At 44.6% G+C, this 21,490-nt stretch overlaps 1 protein-coding gene across 3 annotated transcripts in view; it reads left to right on the top strand.

Annotated features, from left to right (window-relative positions):
- Positions 1-2,876: 2,876 nt before the first annotated feature.
- YDJC (YdjC chitooligosaccharide deacetylase homolog) overlaps positions 2,877-21,490 on the top strand; it is a 23,641-nt gene continuing 5,027 nt past the window's right edge. The window contains exons 1-5 of one of the 3 annotated variants that reach the window (XM_075898271.1): positions 2,877-3,013; positions 5,112-5,290; positions 16,202-16,358; positions 18,613-18,712; positions 21,015-21,180. In XM_075898271.1, coding sequence (XP_075754386.1) covers positions 5,127-5,290; positions 16,202-16,358; positions 18,613-18,712; positions 21,015-21,180 — 587 coding nt within the window. In that variant the 5' untranslated portion in view covers positions 2,877-3,013; positions 5,112-5,126. The other 2 variants (XM_075898270.1, XM_075898272.1) reach the window with 2 other exon arrangements.

The following is a 21,490-nucleotide window of genomic DNA, read 5'->3' as shown; positions in this document are numbered from 1 at the left end:
GAAGCCCTGGGTAATTGATCCAATGGGGCTTTCTTTCATTCTGAATAAAGTACATTCCCTACTGATGGGATTGTCATTAACTAAACTGCAACACAAAACTCAACTGAAATCAGAGAGCTTGTTTTGTAACAAAATTGTGGAATAATGCAAACTAGTGTGAAACCATAAGTCAACCCTAGGTTCAGCTATGGAAAAAAATTAACCCAACATTCCTGGAAACATTCAGCATTTTTAGGACATCTTTCATAAATGTAGACTGAGTTTTGCATTTATAACAAAGCAGAAAAACAAGAGAGGTGCCTGTGTTTTCTTGTTTCAGAAGTTAAGTTTGGTAATACTGCCATGCCATCTTCTTGCCCTCTCATACCATCATGCTAGGCTTGGAGTACCCCACTCTTCTGGTGTAAATGAGAAGACTCTGCATGCTCAGATATTGAGCATGCAGAGCATGCATAGTGAACAATATTCCCCTCTTACCTTTTCCATCCATTGGCAGATTTTTTCCCATCCATGTGTGGAACAATTTTTATGAGCACTGAGGTATATGTGAATGTGCACCACCAATAGATATACAAAACCTAGCTGTAGGTGCTCTGCTAACCAGCTGGGTGGCAGTGGAATCTCTCCTAAGTGGCTGCACAAGTGCATAGCTTACTGGGTACACTTATGGTTAGCTCAATGGAAATGCCTACCTCCCAACAATGACAAGGTAAATAAAATACCTTTTATTGGACCAGCTTCCAGTGATGAAAGAGAGAAGCTTTTGAGCTACACAGAGTTCTTCTTCAGGTGTGGGAAAGGAATTTGCAGGGTCACAGCAAACTGAAAGTGCAACAGATGGTTTAGCGAAAGTAGTTAGCACATATTGTAAGGGATCATGCAAGGTGGAGTCACTTGTTAATACCTTTGCAGTCACAGGACAAAAAGAAGGGGTTAGTGGGTTTCAAATTGTTGTAAAAACCCATAAATTCAGTGTCTCTGTTCAGTCCATGATTTTGGTGTCTGGTAGAGTAATGAATTTAAACTTCCAGGCTCATCTTTTGAAAGTGTTGTGCAGGTTTCCTTTGAGAATGAGGACTGAGAGGTAAAATATGGAATGACAGCTTTGTGAAAAATATTCACTCATAAGCAGTACTGTCAATTTTACTTGAACATATTCCTTGAGGTTTCATCACATGACATAATCTGTAATTAAAGATTAATTCCTGGAGACACTAGGACAATCCTGGAGGCTGTTTTGTGTTTTATTGGTTTTCGGTGTATGCTCATTCAAGAGCGTAGGGATTATCTGTTTCACCCACATTGTTATTGTGGGGCTGAAGGTATATCACATGTTGTGACAGGCATTTGTAGAACCCACAGATCTTGAAAGATGTGTTGTTTGGGGATGTTGATTATTTGTAGCAAGTTTTGCCTCTGTTGTTCTGGCAAGCTTGCTTTTGATGATGAGCACAAACAGGGTCGGACTAAGGATGGGCGAGCCAGGCAGCTGCCCGGGGTGTCAACCAATGGGGGGTGCCTGATGGCACCTTTAAGGGGTGCGCTGCAGCTCCCGAAGGGCTGCAGTGGCCGCCTGGGGTGGGAGCTGCGTTAACCCCTACAGTGCTCTTCCCCGCACGGCTGCAGGGCCCTGCACAGCCAGGCGCGGCCCACCCGGGCGGCCCTGGGCTGTGCGCCAGTGGCAGTGGCCAGGTAGCGCATGAGCTGTGCACCCGCCTGCGTGCCCCGAGGGTGGGCTCGCGTATGTGCCGTGCACAAAGAGGCTTGCACATGCGGCTGGAGGTGGGCCCACGCACCCTGGAGGCAGGCTCATGCATGCACCATGCACCTGGTTGGCGCCACCTGCCTGGGGTGCCAAAATGGCTCGTGCCAGCCCTGAGCACAAAACATTTGGGAGGTTGTTCTGTGGGCAATTTAGGGGTCTTCACTAAACTACTAAAGTTACTCCCAGTGCATTGATCTTGGATCCTGATCCAGGCTGTTAGGTAGCTGTAACCTCAGCCCACACTGGCAACTGAGTTACAAAACTTTCATTGTGCAGAAGTGTCAACAGAGGAAACAGCTTCCACAGGCCCCTGGTTGCGGTGGGAGGGGAGGGGACTCTGTGCTCCTACAAAGGACAAGGCCTCAGGTGGGAGGAATGGAGCCTGGGGCAGTCAGCTCTCAGGGCCATGCCAAATACGCCAAACCATTCTTTCCCAGCAATTGCCTCCTTTGCCTCCTGCCTTCGCTGAAGGGCCTGAGAGGTGTTCACACCCTCTTTCCCCTGAAAGACAAAAATTTTGCTGGGGGCAAGGGTCAATGAACAACCCCTTGTTGGGGCAGGAGCTCTGTCCTGTCAACAATGTGAATGTCACTCAGGGGGTGGAAGTATTTTGACAAACACTTCACTGCGCTGCCCAACTTTTAGCCACATGGCTGTGTCGACATGGCCCCTTTGCTGAAAGCTGTGTAGAGCACAAAAAGCTGCTGTGTGGCTTGAACAGAAGTTGATCTACTAAAAGCTGCTACCTCACCCACCTTGTCTCTCTAATATCCTGGGATCCACTCAGCTAACCTATCCCACATACACAATTCAGGACCCCCACACACGCCCTGCAGAGCTGGGCCAACAGTGCCTAATTAGTGAAACTGGAGCTGTGGTTCAAATCACTTTTTAGCTTCATAACTGAGGCAGCCAACCCACGGATATGGGGGCTATGAACTGCCAGCCAAGCCTAGAGATGCTGAGGCACGTACTAAGCGCTGTCTGCCAATCGCTCCAGTGCACAGGGTACACCGCTCCTTTTCACGGCCTGGGCATCTGCCAGGGCCCCCGGCTCCCTCCAGCCCCTTGCAATCCGAGCCGCCTCCCGTTTCTACCACTACGGGGCGCACACGCCACAGCCCAGGAGCAGCCGAGTCTCCCCGCGGGCCTCTGTGCAGCACAACACTGCAGAGGCGCCTGGCTCGGAAGCGTGTCATGGATGCTGCAGCGGCCGCTGCCAGGGGTCATGCGGGCGCTTCATGATGGGTGAGTCCGGGACCCTCTTGGCCGCGGGACACGTGCCCTAGCTTGCACGAGGGGCGAGCTGCCAGCCGCAGCGGGCCCCGCTCCCCGCCCTGGAGCAGGAGAGGACTCGGCAGCCTCGGCCCCTTGCCTTGAAGCGCGGCTCTCACCCGGAGGAAGGCGGCAGCAGCAGCTCCCGCCACGGGAAGGGGCTGGGAGCGGCCAGCTTGGCCAGCCACCGCCCTCGTCACGCTGGAGAGGTGCCTCGCCGGCCGGGCTGGCCCTTGTGCGCCGCAACATGTTGGGCTCTAGCTTAAGGGCCCAGCACTGGCTGCAAGTCCCTGGCCGGGGGCAGCGCTCCTGGGAGCCTCCTGCTCTCCGCAGCCCACCAATGTGGGGCTCCCCCCCCTTTGCTTAGTTCCCGACACTGCCGCTGGTGGAGGAGCCGGGCAGCGATTGTGCATTGGAGTTGTGGGGCTGGGGGACTTCTGGCAACAGGCTGGCGTGCTGGCAGGGGAGTTAACTTGGGGGCTGGCCAGGAAATCAGGGCCCCGGCTTCACCCTAGGGGATCTTAGCGGGTCTAGCTTGCCGGGACCAGCCCTGATTTATCAAGGGCTTTTTTGTGCGTCTCTGCCTCCTTCAGGACAATGCCATCCTTTTCAGGGGACCTCCCTGCTCCTGATGGTTTACGCGGGAAAAGGCCAATGGGACCTGAAGGGCTCTGCAGCTAGGGAAGGAGAAAGGAATTCCTGTGATGAAATGTTATTGCTGCAGATAGTGTTAAGTGCTCCAGCTGAGGGGGAGGGGAGGCAGGGGTTGGGTGCTATATTTTATATGATTTAAGAACAAAGGAGGCATGGCCCTGTGAATAAGCAGCTCGATTATACTGAACAATCGCTTAGAAAATGAGACAAGTTCGCTGTTGCTTCAGCCAGTTGCTTTCTGCCCTCTTGTTTGCGGGCAATAATTAAGAATTCTAGTTCTCTTACCCTCTTCCTAAGCAAACACGGTGGACTCTATAAATAGCTCAGGTCTTTGCTGCTTGATTCAGTACTCCACGCTTCCTGCTTGTTCTCAGCGCATGCCCTGCAGGCTCCTTACTACTGCTGGAGTCCCAGCTCAAAAGCACAGAGATGACGAACGGCTTGTATGTACGTAGAGAAGGAAGAACTAAAGAGGGAGGGGAGGGAAAGAAGATCTGATTGACTCCTGGAGGCGTGCTCTACTCCCAGGGCAGTTCTGGTGAACCGGAAAACCTCCAGCTTTCCTATGTGTCAAATGCTAAATAAACTCCATATGCTCAACAATTAAACTAGCCTCAGATATGAGTGATAAGAAAGTGCAAATACCAGCATGAGGGAACTTTACTTCCTCTTCATCAGACTAAGGGGAAAGGCAGTGTGAGGAAATTAAGACACTAACCTATTTCCCTTGTTCAGTGTTTTATTTCAAAATAACATATTTGATGCCTTTTTTAAACAAGGATGTAAGTTACTTCTTTGGAATAATAGCAGAACTCAGACATCTTATACAGAACAAGGAACCACTCTTCACCCTTTCCTTGAGATATGGCTATTGGGCTTTCCCTGAAATTTGGCTATTGGAATAAATCAGTCTTTTTACACAGACTAACAGTTTATTTTCTTCTAGGATTGTCTGAGCCCTGATTCCTGATGTTTCTCCTATTCAGATACTATAAACTAGCTGTTCAATATTATTGAATCGAGAAACCAGAGGATTCTGAACCTTGACAGACTGTCAGTCATTTAACTTATTGTAAATCAGTAACCTTTTAATCTGGAAAAACTACTCTTAATCCATCTGGGTAATATAGCATGACACTCCTTCCGTCCCTGAATAGAAATGTGAATGAGGCTGGTCTTGGCACTGTGGGATGGGCAGAGTACCATATGTGAGAGCCACAATTACAGTAAATTGAAACTAGCATGCCAATGTATTAGTCATTACCATTGTAAACAGCTGAGGTAGAGCAGCAGATCCGGTAGGAGGCAGACTCATTTTTTTATTCATTTTCTACCTGATCCTGCCTTTTCCTGTAGCCCATTAATGTGTGCTACAGCATTCATTTCTTTGATCTTGTTTCCTTTGATTTCCTGTCAGGGCTGACCCCTAAGGATGCTTCAGTCCAGGGTGAAGTTAATTGTAACCGGAGATGACTTTGGCTACTGTCCAAGGAGGAACCAAGGAATCGTGGAGTGTTTCCTGGCTGGTGCAGTTTCCAATGTTTCTCTTCTGGTCAATGGCAGTGCTGCCTCAGATGCTGCACAACTGGCAAGAAGGTGAGCTACTTACTTTAGTCCTTTTCACATGCAACCTTTCCAGGCAATAGGAACAGAGCCAACACTGTAACATTAATTGAATTCATAATACTTATAGCCAAATGGAAAAATTCATCTTTCCTAGACTTATGTAAGGAAAACTAGAACTGGTACATAGAGAAACAAGGTGGATGGAGAGAAGTTTTTGAAGTTACACAGAGCCTTTCTTCAGGACTGGGAAAAGTACTCCAAAGTGTGACAACTAAACACGGGCAATGTTCCCTCTAATCTTTTCCATCCACTTGTGGAATTTTTGTATCTATGTGCAGAATATTTTATGTGCACTGTGTGAATGTGCACCACCAGTAGGAACAAAAACATTTAGCCGTGGGTACTCTTCTGGGCAGCTGTGCGGCATTTGAATGTGTCCTGAGTAGCTGCACAAGTTTACAGTGAACACTGAATACATGGTGTAACATATTGTTTAACATATTGTTTACTATGTAATACAAGGTGTAACATAATGTTGCTAGAGTCCATTAAAGGTCAAGTGGGCAGTTAACTTCATTAGTCATAAGACAAGGGAGAGTTGTAATCAGCCATAAATCCAGTGTTCCTACCTACTCCATGATTTGTAGTGTCTAGCACATATGAATTTAAGCTTGCAGACCTGTCTTTTGAAGATATTGTGCACATTTACCAACTGAGTTGACTTCACCCACTTTGTCTCTAATCTCCTGGGAACAACACAGCTACAACATTACTTTATTAGCAAAGTAAACAAAATACACTTGTCTGCACACAGTACTCTAAGGGTACATCCACGCTACAGTTCAGCACCCTCAAGCTTAGTCTGCACTATGAGTTTTGCCCAAAAAAGAGGCAATGCAAATTAAGAGCAGATTAGCATTTTCTTGTGCTTCATTTGCATAATGTCTTTCAATCTGTTTTCACGCAAGGGGTTTTTGCGCAAAAACAAGCAGTGCGGCTGTGGCCGTTTTGGGCAAAACCCCTTTTTGCGCAAGATCCTTATGCCTCTCCAGGAGTGTAGCTGTAGCCTCAGGTTCCTGGTAAGGGGCTGTTGAATTGCAGTGCTGATATTTGGGTTGGGACTAAAGTCTGAACTCTATGACCTCCTTCCCTCCTGTTTACGCTTGAGCAGCCCAACCCCCACCAGATTCAGATAGCTGGTCTGGGCCAATCTCAAGTTTTAATTTCAGTGTAGACATACCCTAAATGACTCTGCCTCCTTTTTACTACTACTTTTTACATTTTTTCCCTCATGAATAAGGGGCAGAATGTTTGTTGTTATTCCAGAATGTTGGTTGTTATTTCATTGTTGCAGTATGAGTTTGTTAATCTCTTGCTTTCCAGAGAGCTTCAAGGGATGCCATCTGATGAAAAGTCCATGCTTTAAAAAGCAAATAGCTTTACCGAACTGCTTATGCCTTAGGCCAGGTCTACACTAGACCCAGCAGCCCGGCTTAAGGTATGCAACTCCAGCTACATAGAATACATAGATGGAGTCAGTTTACATAAAACTGAGTTTGGCGGCATCCCCACAGTGGGAGGTGAATGGGAGCAAATACTCTCCTCAGCATCCTTTACTCCTGGCAAGAGCAGGAGTACCAGATGTCTGTGGGAACTTCCTCTAAATTTGATTTAGGAAGTCTTAAATCGAACACTGGAAGATTGATCACAGCAGCGGTGATTTTCCACAGATTGAAGTCATGGCATTAGCTTAGATTCTTAGAACTGAACAAATTGTAAACATCTCACTTATTTTTACCATTTATGCTGTATTACTTTTTGAACTTCACTCAGGTTTCACTCTCTGGTCCTCAGGCACTAGTGCAATTCTACAATATTTGGGCTGCATACCTATGCAATTCCAACCAAGAAACCATATTTTTAAACATTTTTAATGAAAGCATTTTACGCATACTCATAAAACCATTGATAAAACACATGCACACACACAAAGAAGTTTGGTACTTTAATGATTTTATGTACACATCCCTGATTACTGCAGGGGCTCTTTAAGAAACACTGTCACCCTTGACTCTGTATTCACAAACCCTTTCAGGCAAAGTATTATTTGCAACTTATTTAGAAGGAAAAACCCAGCTTATACCCCAACTCCAGGCTGGGCTAGCTCTTGGAAACAGATGTATTTCCTGAAACAGAGGCCAACTTTATAAAATGCACCTGGAAAGTACTGAATAGGCTAAAAAGTGTCTTTTTAAAAAGAGGGCTCTGAGATCTTGTGTCCCATTTCCCAACTCCAGTTGTTCCCAGGGGACAGCTTTATACTAACAGCTTCCTGCTAGTTCTCTGTGAGCACCCAAATCCGTCTTTGGAAGAGGTTGGGATATACATGTGTGTTTTGCATGATGTGTGTATAACTGCAGCCACATTGAAAGACAGTCATTAAAAACAATCAGGGAAGATGCCCAACTTGTAGCCCTACAACTGTGGCCCTCTACCCACAGATACGACCTAACACACGTGGCACCAGCATAGTTTTCCCACCATCATGTCAACCCTGAGCCAAGAATCTTTCCTAAGGGCAAGATGGGAGTTCAGTCTAACTGCTCCTTTAGTCCATGATCTCTCTGCCTACAAGGGACCAATTAATTTAGTATCAAGTTTGTTTGTTAGAATGACTTGCAACTGTTGACAGCAGAGTAGATCAGGTAGGATGTGTCAGGAGAAAGTATAACCTAGAGGCCTGCTTATTAGTAAATTAAAAAAAAAGTTGTATAACTGTGAGATTAAGGTAACACTTTCTCAAGATAACAGATGTATCATGGAAAGCTTTAAACCCTGGCACTCTGGTGATAGTCTGGTATTATAGCCTTTCAAGCCCTATTCACTGGCAGGTTTTTAAATATAGTCTCCACCTGGCCTAGTTTCTGGTTACATACACTTCCGGAGACCATGTGACTACAGTTTAAAATGGCATAACTGAATGCAGGTCACAGCATTTATACTGTCAGCTGACTACGTGTTCTAGAACAGATTTGGAGGGACATTTGACAGTACAAATTACAACCCTCCTTTCCCTTCCTTTATTTTATCAAAGCAAACGGGTTGCTTTGGATTCTAAACATGTGAAATTGATTTAAATCATTTGAGGGAAAACAAGCTTGGTAGCCTTGGAAACATTTTAATACTAAATAACGGTAGCCAAGGACCTGAAAACAGATGAATAACTTTAAGCAGATTTAGCAGTCCCATCTAATTCAACGTGATTCATATACACAGATGTTTGTAGGATCTTATTGTTTATAAAGCTCCAAAGTGAAGCTCCCACAGGAGAGCTTAATTCAGGTAGTGTTTGTGCATGTTGCCACAATAAATGTAGCATCTGATTATGCATAAGAACCCTTTTAGCTCTTTTTTCTGATTGAGATGTTAGCTGGTTGCTATAAAGGCTCAAACCAGCATTCTGTCAGAAATCTGATTTTAAACAAGTCTGAGGCTGTGAAATTCTTAAAGTCCGTAGTGAATCCTATGCCAAAATATTGGTGCAGGGAGCAGGAAAAGGAGGACAGTTTGCATGACTGTCTATGTAATTCCAGATTCTCTCATGTTTGGAGATTTTGAAGTTTAATTCTACTATGATTTTTGGTTGCCTTTAAAAGAAAACTACAACATTCTTTCCTGGTTTTCTATCCAAGCCCGCAAAGTAACTGGCAAATATTTGCAACCTGAATTCCATAGTGAAGTTTTCAGCCTGAGAATGGAGAACAATTGTGGTGAGGTGCCTGTACCTTTTGAACTTATCTTTGGATTTAGAGAAGGATCACTGAAGTAATTAGCCTCAACTTCATTATAGGCAGGCAAAGCTTAACTAATTAAGCACAAACAAATGGCTACTCTTCTCTCTCAAATATCACCTTTCAAAATGAAGTCTCTTCTCCAATTTATCTCATCAAGTGGGTTTTTCCCACAAAAGCTTATGACTGTGTATACTTTGGCTAGTCTCTAAGGTGCCACAGGGCCACTTGTTGTTTTTCTCTCTTAAGCATCCCATCCTTCATTGAAATGGTAGGAGTAAAAGCCCTTCCAATTGGAATTAGTTTATTTTTGTTTCCCACTGGGTATGTGTAAATGAACTCTTATTATATCTCTAGTCAGGGTATGAATCTACCCTGTTGCAGGCTTAGTGTCTGCATGGACCCCACTGCATGCAATAGCAGGTCCCTAGGACACTTTGATCTAGCTACAGCGCTGGGGTGGGAGAGAGTGATTGAAGAGCAAAACGAATCATTAATAAGAATTAACACGGTCCATGTGAAACTCAGTGTGAAGCACCCCTGTGTGTGGTAGATTCATATCTGAGCTTTCCATGAACTAAATGTTCAGGCAAGCCTGATGTAATGAAGTGTGTGTCATTCTAGACTTCATTTCACCATCACTTTGTTATGCCTCCCTTGGAACATCCTATGTTGCCTTTTGCTGTGGTTGGGCTATTCAGCAGAAGAAACAGAGCAGGTATTAGCAGATCTTAATAGCAGCTATAAAGCAAAACAAGTGACTATAGAGCATGACGAATCGGACCCATTTTAATTATATTGCTCTCCTTTATTTATTAATTGAGTCCCATATCAACTGCTCCATTATCTTGCTTGGGATTGATGTCAGACTGATAGACCTATAATTATTCAAGTCATGTCATTTACCTTTTTCAAATATTGAGCAATATTAGCTTTTCTTCAGTTTTCTGGAACTTCTCTGGGGTTCTAAGACTTAATGAAAATGAACACTCACAGTTCAGCTCTATAAAATCATGAATGCGAGTTTATTTTAACCCACTGGTTTAAAATGTCTAACTTTAGTAATTGCTGTTTAACATCCTTTGAGATACTAATAGAATGGAAAGAGTGTTATCATATGATAGGACTACATCATCCAATTTTTCCCCAAATATAGAACAAAAAATGTATTGAACATGTCTGCTTTTTCAGCATTACTATTGATAATACTATCATTTCAGTCTAGTAATAGACCAATTCCATTATAGGATTCTTTTTGTCAAGTATTTAAAACACTCTTTCACTATGCTGGCCATGCCTCTCTCCTTGTGTCCCTTTGCTTCCCTTATCAATTTTCTAAAATTCTTAGCTTCTGATTTATATTTATAATTGTCAACTTCCCCTTTTTTCATTTGCTGCATATTTTTTTATAGCTGCTTTCACATCACCTTTACATCAGGCTGCTTTTTAACCAATAGAGCCTTCTTCCTTAACTGTGGGATTGTGGCTTTGGAGCATTCATTAAACTGTTCTTAAACAATTCCCTATTTTTATTCACATTTTTCTGATTAAAGTCTTCCCCCCAGCTAAGAGGAGACTTGCATATGGGAAGTCCCTTTGGATAGGTGGAGTTTTATACCTATGTTAGGGTTGGGTTCTGGTTTTGCCTCTCAACAGTTTGCTTGTTAATTTTCAGTGCTACTTGATTTAGTTTGTACTGCTCATCTTTGTTCCATATCTTACAATACCCTTGTATCCAGCCACGTTTGCAGATTTTATGAAGATGAATAATTATTGCTTCAAATAAATAAGATGCTGATCTATTAGTCTGAAGAGTAATGTACAACCTCAATGCCTCTGGGAATCAACACGTTCAAAGTTTGAAACATCTTTTTTCCTTGTTAAGCCCCTCAGCATGCCTGGCTCCGAATATTGGCTCCTAGTTTAATGTCCCATCATGCTCCAGCTGGCATGTCTCTTCATTGGCACAATAGGATATTGGATGTTCTTATAAAGTTTTATAAAAAGAGCAGACTTGCCTATTGGAAGTGGATCTTAGGGTAGATTTCATTGTATTAATTACCACTGGGACATAAAAATATGTAATTCTGCTGGTTTGATTGGACCTGCTGTTTGCTGTACCAGCAGGTTTGTGTGGCTGGTAAGTTGCTTCTAGCATCAGAGCAGGAGTTGGTGCTCACCACAAAGTCTGAATTGTTGCAGGACTTGAAAAACATCTTAATGTCTTGTTTCAGCCAGTCGTGAAACAATTTATCAGTCATCCTTAATAGTAACTTTCCTGATATCAACAGCATTACATAAGGGTGGAGACTGAGACCTGCCATTCTTAAACTGATTTATTGAATTATATAAATAGATTCCATCATCTTATCCTTACTGGAGATAGAGAGGTCTTTTAAACATTTTCCACAATGCTTTCTTCATTCTTTTGTCAGTTAAATTGTGATTGAACATTGGAAATTCTAACAAAACCACATTTAAGTGCCTTCTGTGTTTTCCTTTCCTTTCTCATCAACACTGATTGCAAAATGCATGTGTAAACAGTAACTTCATTTTGGCTTTCCTGCATGACATTGCCCTAATCTGGAAGTATTTCTGCTATTCCCTCCACATTCTCATCTTATTAAGACCTGCATCGCCATCATTTCCTCAGTAAGCAGTGATGACATGGGGGCAGCCCAATAGAAGATCTTGTCTGCCTGGGAGGTAATGTACTCAGCCTCCGTAGCACCCTCTTGCATCATCAGACTGCAGTGCTGCAAAGGGCCTTGTCTTCAATGTGTCCTGGGAGCTGTCTGCCTCTCACCAGGTCTTCTGTGACTCAGTCCTGTGGCTAAGTCATAAAGTACGATCCCCTTCCAGGGTAGCACAAGATACAACGGAAAATCCAAGCTAAATGTCCAAGTAATAGTTCTTCCAACTTCTCAGGCTCCACTGCAATGTTTGCATTGGCCCTTCTTCAGCCTTCCCCACAGCAGCCTAGCCTGCTGCTGCACAATTCCCCTTCTCGTCTTCCTTCTTCTCTTAGTAGGTTTTCCCTTGGTGCTTCCCTGGCAGGTTCCCCTTGGCATCAACCTGCTCTTGTCAGCCCTAGCTCAAGGCTTCCCCACAGGAGCGTAACCTACTCTTTGGACCCTTCTATCTGATTTTGTCTCTGGTTAAGACCTTGCTCAAAGATTCTGCCCCTTCATGTGCCAGACTCTGTACTGTAATCCATCTTCCTCACACTGAATCCTTAGCTCTATGTATGTAGCAGTTCATGATTCCTTACTTGGATCACTAATGATCATGAAAGTGCCCTGTCACTATCTGTTCAGAAAAAGCTGAATGTGGCTTGCCTTGAAGGCCAGTCAGTGGCATTACTCTAGATAGGGTTTGTTGGCATAGTGGTATTAGGAGAGCTGTCCCAGCAAACCTGCCTACTGTAGGCACAGCTTATACCAACCAGCAAAAGTGTGCTTGTGCCGCTGCAGCTTGTTTCATTCTGGTACCTGGTGTCAGATTACTTCAGCAAAAGAGTGCTTTTACTGGTATAGCTTATACAAGCTCCCCACATGAAGTAACCTACAGGGAAAAAGGACTTTTTTTGCAGGTATAAACTGCTCCTACCTGAGCGCTTTTGCTGGTATAAAAGTATCATAATAAAACCATGCCTCTAACCAACATTACTACACAAACAAAAGTTTATAATGTAGATCAGGCTTAAGAAGCCTTGTCTCTTTTTAAGAGGCTTTGTAATCTGAAATAATGGGAAGAAAAACAAGAACAAGATACAAGACAATTACTTTAGATGTGTTCTTTGACCAGACCTCAGAGTTCATCAGAGGGTGGCAATGACTAGCTTTTATGCAACAACATTATAGGTGTGCAAATGTTTTTGTATTTACCAAGCAGAAATCCAAAGCAGTGGTGGTCTGCTGCCATAAGTTCTTCTAAGCATTGCACAGCCTAGCATTGCTTTCCCTGTCATCAGGCACTCAGGTATTTACTAACGTGACATCTGTATGCAGGCATTTCTATCTTTATCATGTCAGCACTTAGTAATAAAAGCCATCAAGCCCAGTCAGCTGGTTGTTTCCGAGGTAGGGTTACAAACAGAAAGCCAATAGGAAGTCAGTTTACTTAAAAAGGATGTGAATTGAATTAACCTAGCATTGCTATTTGAAAACATGCAGCTTAAAGCAAGAGCTGTGGAAGGGCGTATAAAGATCCCTTCCAGATTCCCCGCAAGGAATTGAAAACAACTGAAGATTCTGCATTGAACCCAGCATATGGCTGGTCAGGACTTGGATCTAGGAACAGACACACATCTAGAAAGCTGATGGAAATGCTCACAGCAAGTTTAACTCAGTTATGTAAGAAGAATCCAGTAACCAGAGAAACTCAGTTGTATTCTGAATTCAGCATTTACTGTGATATCAGATTAGGTTAGTTATTTCAGCCGGAACAATTGCTTAGAGCACTCAGACTGAGAAACCACAGATCCTTGAAAAGGAAACTATTCCAATGATTCACTTACCTGTTTTATTCCCCTCAGTTGTTTGCCTTTACCACATGAGTACATTTGTCTCCCCTACCACTGACTTGAATGATGCAAAATGAATTTTGAGAACAGAGCTGGTAGGCTGGCTTTGACAGTTACCATTCACTCAAGAGAAGTAGCTGTATGCTGTCCCATTATTGAGTGTTGACAACATACTCAGTATCGTACAGAACACAGAATAGATTAGAATTCTGCCCCAAGAAGCTTACAATAAAACTAAGTCCTACTTGTCTGATTCTTATGGATAGTCCCTTTGGGTACCCGTCGTAAGGTGTTTTCCCCATTTCACAAAAGGTGTCATTTTGGTTTATCACAGTTTAGTTAAACCCTGATGCTGCAGAGCTGCGGATCCAGGAAGACTCTGCTGTGTCCAGGGAACACGTCTTTTCTTGCAGAAGAGTAGATGTGCTCTTTTGGAAGTCCTCCTTCCACAAGGAAGAAGGGCTCTTCAGAAAGAGGAGGATTTTCCAAAATTTAGCCCAGTGTAGACAGGCCAAATTTCAGAAAAGCCTCTTTCTAAAAAACTATTGGAAAAAGGTACATAAATTGCGGAGCACATTTTGTGTACCTTTTTCCGATAGATCATTGTAGTCAAGATGTAGCCTGGGTCACGTTCTAGTGTTTCCTCCATATGCCTGTACCCCACTAACCTGGATAAAGTATGCCTGGGATCAGGAACAGAATCCTGTCCCCTTTGTGGCAGTACAGATCACTGCCAAAATATTACTTTTGTTTGTGTTTTCATCCAGTTGAGTTAATTTGGGAGAGAACCTCTCCCCAACATCAGGATTATTATAAACACCACTCAGTGCAGAATAGCTGCTGCTGAATACATGCAGCGACACCACATTCAATGGTTTAATGACTCTCAAACTTCTTAGCAGCTACATCCATTTTAATGACTGCCTACTCTCTGCTCTGTGTGCTGGGGAGGGAGGAGGAGGCTTTGCATGCTGTCTTGACCTCCTCCAGCAAAATCTCTCAGCTCCCACTGGCCAGTTTCTGGCCAATAGGAACTGAGAAATGTTGCTGGGGCAAGGGCTGCAAAGTCTCCACCCCTCCTCTCCTGTCCCTGCTTGGAGCAGAGTTATGTGGAGCAGCTTGGAACTGCCACAGACAGGTGGGGAGCTTGCCTCAGGTTTCGGCAGGGCTGCTGGCTAGAAACCACCTAAGTAAGCAGCTCCCAGCCGGAGCCTGCCTCTAGCACTCCACTCCTTGTCTCCCCCAAACTATCTGACCCAGGCTACCACCCAAACTCTCTGTACCCACTCTCCCCACCTCCTCCAGGTCACTACTCCCTCTCAGACCCTGCATTCCCTCCTACACCCTCCCCCAGGCCAGAATCCTCTCCTGCATTCAGACCCCCTCCTGAGCCCTATACTCCAGTCCACAGCCCCAGATCATAGCCCCCTCCTTCACCCAAACTCCCTCTCAGACCCTATAGCCCCCTCCTTCACCCAAACTCCCTCTCAGACCCCACACCCTCTCCTGCACCCTAGTTCTCTATCCCAGGTTCCCTTCTACACCCCAGAGCTCATGCCCCTCCATAGACGTGTGGCCCTTGACCACTTACCAAAATCTTGGAGTGGCTCGCCCCCACCAAAAATTATTGCTCACTCCTGTTGTACCATGATCCACTTCTGAGAACAAAAATTACTACATGACCATAAGAGACAGGACTGAATACTGAGCCTACCAAGCCCTGCTGCTCTGGGTGGAAGGGCCAACGCTGAAGCCCCAATGGCTTCTGTTCTGGGTGTGTGGTGTGTAACCTTAGCCTTGGGTAGTGGGGCTTGGACTTCATACTTGCTGGGGTCCCACCCCACAGTTTGAGAACCCCTGGCATATGGCATCCCAAAGAAAACACATGCAGGTAGGACAGGAAGATGACACGTTATCAGTACTCCTCAGAGGACTTTAGAGTTAAAGATCTACACAAGCTGCAGGGCAGAATATAACTCTTCAATAAAGGGTTTATCAGATGCTCAACTCTTTTTGGCCAAAATTTGGAACATGCCTTGTGTGACGGGGTACAGTCACAGACAACACCTTGAGGGTGACTCCCAGGGTTCTGTCACTTGCCATCCTACTCTCTGGGGCTCCTCACTGCCTGGTCCTGCTGGGCTGGTCTCCCCCAGCCAACGCTCCTGCCCCCACCGAGAAGCAGTACAGACATTGAACCACTTCAGGTCCAAGGAGAGTGCAGTTTAGGACCCAGCTTCCTGGGATATCACTTCCCAGATGGGATCAAATCCCAAAGAATGAGGTAAGCCACCTTTAACAATGAACGGAGGAATGTGCACACTGAGTGTAGACACAGCCAGAGTGTTTCATTGCTACTGATTCTGCCATTCTGTGTCATAGAATCAAAGACTTAGAAGTGAAAGGGATTTATTAGGTTGTCTCCCAGCAGACAACATAGGATTGTTCCTTAGAGAGGATCTATTCTTGTTTAGCGTCTTGCTCTGCTTCTCCTTCCAGAGGAGCAACAACACTACATTCCATGATGAAAAGAGACAATGAAACCTCTCCACATAAATCCAGCAACTAGGATCTCCCTGGAGACAGGGAAGGGGAAATGTAACCAGCCTTTTGTTCATGTTCTAGGCATAACATTCCAATAGGTCTGCATGCCAACCTGTCTGAGGGCTCCCCTGTCTGCAAGGCGCTCAAGAATTCCTCCCTGCTCAACAAAGATGGATTCTTCCACGGAAAGATGGGGTTCAGGACGGTTCTAGCAAAAGGTCTCCTGAAAATGTCAGAGGTGGGAGAAAAGACAAATGACACTCCCTAGACATCATTTTGCTTGATTGCTTATCCACAGACCAGGTGAAAGCTTTTCCAGGTCAGAGATCAGGGGCATGTCGATGGTTTGTAGTAACGTAGACAAGTCTCAGGGTGAGCTCCAGGATTAACATGGCCTGTGTTGCAGAATTTTGTCTTATAGTTGAAGCATGAGCCTGGCAGGCAGGAGCATTGGATTTTACTAGATCGGCTTTGTGACTATGGGCAAATCATAGCACTTCTTTTTGCCTCAGTGACCCCACATTCATTTGTTTTATAACCACTTCCTTAAATTTTACAGGAATTATGGCTTTTAAAGTGTCCTGAGATCATTTCATGGAAATGCAGTAGAAGTGCTTTCTAGGGTTAATTTGCCTGTTGAGAAACTGTTTGAGTCTGATAGTTGTCAGTTTGAATCTTCAGAGTATGTTAAACACATAGGCTGTGTCTACATTGGCATCCCTTTCTGGAAAAGGGATGCTAATGAGACACTTCGGAAATGCAAATCCGCGGGGGATTTAAATATCCCCTGCAGCATTTGCATTTACATGGCTGCCGCTTTTTTCCAGCTCGGGGTTTTTGCCGGAGAAAAGCGCCAGTGTAGACGCAATTTTCCGGAAAATAAGCCCTTCTCCGGAAGATCCCTTATTCCTTCTTTCAAGTAGGAATAAGGGATCTTCCGGAGAAGGGCTTATTTTCTGGAAAATCGCATCTACACTGGTGCTTTTCTCTGGTAAAAACCCCGAGCCGGAAAAAAGCAGCAGCCATGTAAATGCAAATGCCGCGGGGAATATTTAAATCCCCCATGGATTTGCAATTCCGAAGTGTCTCATTAGCATCCCTTTTCCGGAAAGGGATGCCAATGTAGACACAGCCATTGACTTGGTGGGTGAGGGAAGAGGTTTTCACCTATGTTCAAACAGGATTTTGGTAGCTAGTGAGAGAAGTTTGGTGGCTACAATTTAATTCCCAGTGACTTTTAAGAATACGTGGCCACCACCCAATGTAACACTCTAGGGTGTATCTTCAACAGCAGCCCAGAGCACAGTAACAAGTGCTAACATGTCTGGGCAGGTCAGAGTAGGGCTGGGGGAGGAATCACCCCCACAAGGGCTGGTGAGAGCCAAGAGTTTTCCCTTCCCTGTTGTTTGTGGAGAGCTGCCCACTCAGACACAAATAACTACATTCAAGGAGAGCCTTCCCAGTGAGCCTGGGTGTGGTGCCCAAAGGCCTTGGTTGGGACAGAGCCCCATTGCACAGACTAAAAGGCCAGCAGTGTCTGCCTGAAAGAACCTACAGGAATGTTGGGATGAAATTGTCAAAGCTCAGTGCCTGTTTCCCATTCGCTTTAATGGACACTGGAAATCCAGCTCCCTTGGGTGTCTTTAACAATTTCACCCTCTATTTATAGCCCCTCTCCACACATAAATGGTGCTCCTCAGGGACCTGGTCCCAGAAACCTAATGGGGGACCAGAACCCTTGGCAAATTACAGGGGAGTGTCCAAAGTAGGAATGTCAACATGTAGTCAGCTACACGATTAACCAATAGGCCTGGGCTTATTGGTTAATCCTATTGACTACATGCACTCCCCTCCTCTTGCTGCCTCTGAATCAGAGCAGCAAGCAGGGGGAGGTAGGAGTCAAATATGCGCAGGGAGCCAGCTTTTAAGCTGGTTCCCTGTGCATGCTGGCTCCAAGGAGCTGCCTTCCCCTCTCCTTGCTGCCTCTCACAGAGTCCCTGGGGTGGGGACAGGTCAGAGTGGGCACATATGGGGAGCCAGCTTTTAAATTGGCTCTCCAAGCGTGCTTGCTCCATAGAGTCACCTGTCCCTTCCTGGCTGCCTCCTGTAGAGGCAGTATGGGGAGAGCAGGTGGGAACTGGTGCTCACAAGGAGCAGGCTTTTAAGCTTTTAAGTCAGCTCCCTGTGAGCACCGGCTCCTGCCTGCCCCCCCCCCCATGTGTAAACGTGTAACTGCTAAAATTTCAAGCAGTTACACGCTTACCCAAATACTTGGTAGTTAGCATCCCTAGTTCAGGTTTGGCTTCGCTACCAGTTGAGGGTGCTCACCACCTTTTAGGAGCAAGCCCTACATGAGTAATAATGGACGGAGTCATGGATGGGGTAGGGTGTCCTCCAGTGAATATCTTATATCAGATGTCTCCTAGTCTCTGCATTAGTGACATTTTTCTCTTTCTCCCCCTTCCTTCCCACCTACCATCTTCATTATTTAGGTGAAACAGGAGCTAATGGCACAAGTCGACCTGTTTCGGGAACTGACAGGTCACATCCCTCATCACATGGATGGACACCAGCATGTTCATGTTCTTCCAGGTAGGATGTTGGTGATTTTCCTCCCAGCCCCCTGTAATTAAGGATAATTTTGTTTAGAGGGAACCCCCCCACACCCAGTTTGCTGAATAAGCTTTTTTGCCAAATATTGCTGAATATTTGGTCATAAACTACAGAAATCCCATTCCAGAAATCCCATTTTCCACATCCAGCATGAGAGGAAATTATCCTTCCTGTGCCTGAATCTGCTGCCATTTAACCTCCCTTTCACTGCCTCTAACACTGTGAAGATCTTCACAGTCCTAGAATGGCAGCTTCCCTCCCAGAGCTGATAATTCAGTGCTGAATCTTCCTTTACTAATTCTCTACCCTGTCAAAGTCAGGCAGGGAACAGACCGGCAGCCACCTGACCATTCTGAAATTCTCAGCATTACAATACTGTTGGAGGAGATTTTTTAATATTTGTTTTTACCATTTTATAAATAATTGGGTGTTTTTTCTACTGTGTTTTCTTAGCATCAGACGTTTGAGATGATTGAGGTTAAAGGTATCACATAAAGAGAAAAAGAGACCCTTTATCCTTTTGGGCAGGATGTACAGAAAAACAAATGGCACTTAGGTGAATGACTACATTTTATGCCTTTGAACATCTTCTCTTCTTCCCCAGATATCTGTGCTGGGCCCGCCTTAGATATCAAGGCTCTCTGGCTTGTGCTATGCAGGAAATCAAGTCAGCTTGAGCACTGGGGTCCCTTCTGACTTTAAATGCTCTGAATCTATTAATTGTTCTGACTTCCTGCCCAAACCAGCAATTATATTATTGCTGTTCACTGCAACTTTATGATCTCAGCAGCACATCTACTACATATTTTAGAGGGTTTGTCTGTCTGTTTGATCAAGAACTCCTCCTAAATGGTAAGAGCTAAGACCATCAAATGTGGTATACAGCTTCCTAATATCATAACTTAAAGCTGCACAAGGGCTTGGTTGTGCCAGGAAAATGAGATGTGCCTGGATTGGGATTGCTTTTCATAAAATCATGCAGAAAGGAGAGAGAATCACCAGTTGAAGTACAGTCCTCACAATTGTCATAATGGAGTGAATTTTGAAAGAGACTGAACCAAAATGAGCCCCCCCCTTTTTCTTCAAAAGAAAAGAAAAAGGATGAATCTGTAATAGGATTGCTTCTCAATAACATTACTGAAAAGAGATAAGGTGGAGAAATTTGGAGTAGTGCTCTGTTCAGTATTGGGCAATGCTGGATAAATCTGCTAGCTTCTTATAATTAAGAAGCAGGAATTTTACCTACTACTCTAGAGCTTATATGTTTCTCTCTTTTTGCTGGTCACAGAGGCGAGCAAGCAGATGGAGAAGGAACAGGGAGAGACTGGTGGGTGGGAAGAAGGCAACTGCGCCATACTTTCCTATGCCCCTTCCTGTCACATACATGCCATGCAGAGATCTGTGTTCAGTCAGATAGATGTTGGGAAGACATTTTATGCTGCATGTTTCCCAGATATGTCTGGGTAATAGATGCTGAAATTAGCTAGGGAAGTTAATGTTGCTCAGTGCAGGTGTTTTCCATGGCTTCCCTTCCTACAAAACAACCCAAATGCTGCCTGTTAACAGTTAATTATAGTAATGAAGAGCAATAAATATTAATTTAATTATAATGAGAAGAACTGATCACATTATGTTTCCAGAAAGACTGGATCTGGTGAGAGAAATTACTGTTGTGCCCTCACTGCCGTAGGAGGATTTTGTGTGGCTTATAGGTGGTGTCAAACCTTCTCAAGTGCTGACACCAGAGGGTTGCATGCAATACCCAGAAATGTATCAGGCACTTTTGAAGGTTTCAGCTGAGTTGTTTATCTACTGTAGCTGTGGCGGTAATTTCAGGGAGCAGTAAATGGAGTACAGCTGCTGACAAGACTGGAGAGGCTTCCATTTCTGCCAGTCTCCAATGACGACAGTAATTGATCAGTTGAGCCTCACTTAGAGTACATTGGGAGGTCTAGCAGTGGGCCACAGTGCTGCTATGTCTAGGGTGAGGATTTTGGAGCCCGAGCTTCACAGCAATTCAGGCCTCTTTCTTCCAGCAAGTTTCTGAGAATCACAGGGCCTGACTGCAGTTGCCTTCCACCGGTGTCAGCAGATATTCAGAGAGAGAGAGAGCACCTTATTCTAGGCCAATCAGCTTATTTGTAGCAATGGAAAAACAACTAGATCAAATAGATATAGATGGGTGCACTCAGGGCCAGCAATCACCAGGGTCATGATAGCTCAGGAGAGCTGATTTCCTAGTTTTGTAATTTCTAACCGTAAATTCTCCCTTTTCTTGTAGAGGTTAGACATGTGTTTGCACAGGTGTTAGAGGAGTATGGGATCAAGTATACACGTGTACCAATAGAACCAGGTCTTCACAGCTGTGTGTGGATAGAGCCACCTCTAATGGACTTTTATCTGGGAGTAGAAAAAGATTCCCTTGACACAGTAGATGTATTTACAAGGTATGGAATAAGGTAAGACACGTACACCAAAGAATTCAGCTCTTATCTATTCTCGATGTTTTTCATTATTCCTCGCAGAACATTACATAAACAGAAAGCAGGTGTTCTCCAACCTTCACAGGGCAGGTTTCTTCAGTGTTTTCTATCTCCTTTGGACTCAAGGGCACAGTAGCAAGAACTAGGTTACTTATAGGAAATACCATATTAAATCAGGCAATTGGCCTGCAACTGCTGTTGCTTTTTACCCTCTCACAGCACCATATGGTGGCAGATATGCACCACTACAGTCTCCTACTGAGACAATAGGGAA

This window comes from Pelodiscus sinensis, chromosome 15, assembly GCF_049634645.1.
Source record: "Pelodiscus sinensis isolate JC-2024 chromosome 15, ASM4963464v1, whole genome shotgun sequence".
In the NCBI taxonomy this organism is placed as follows: Eukaryota; Metazoa; Chordata; order Testudines; family Trionychidae; genus Pelodiscus; species Pelodiscus sinensis.
The sequence above is the reverse complement of the archived record's forward strand: the minus strand, read 5'-3'. Positions and strand labels throughout refer to the sequence as shown.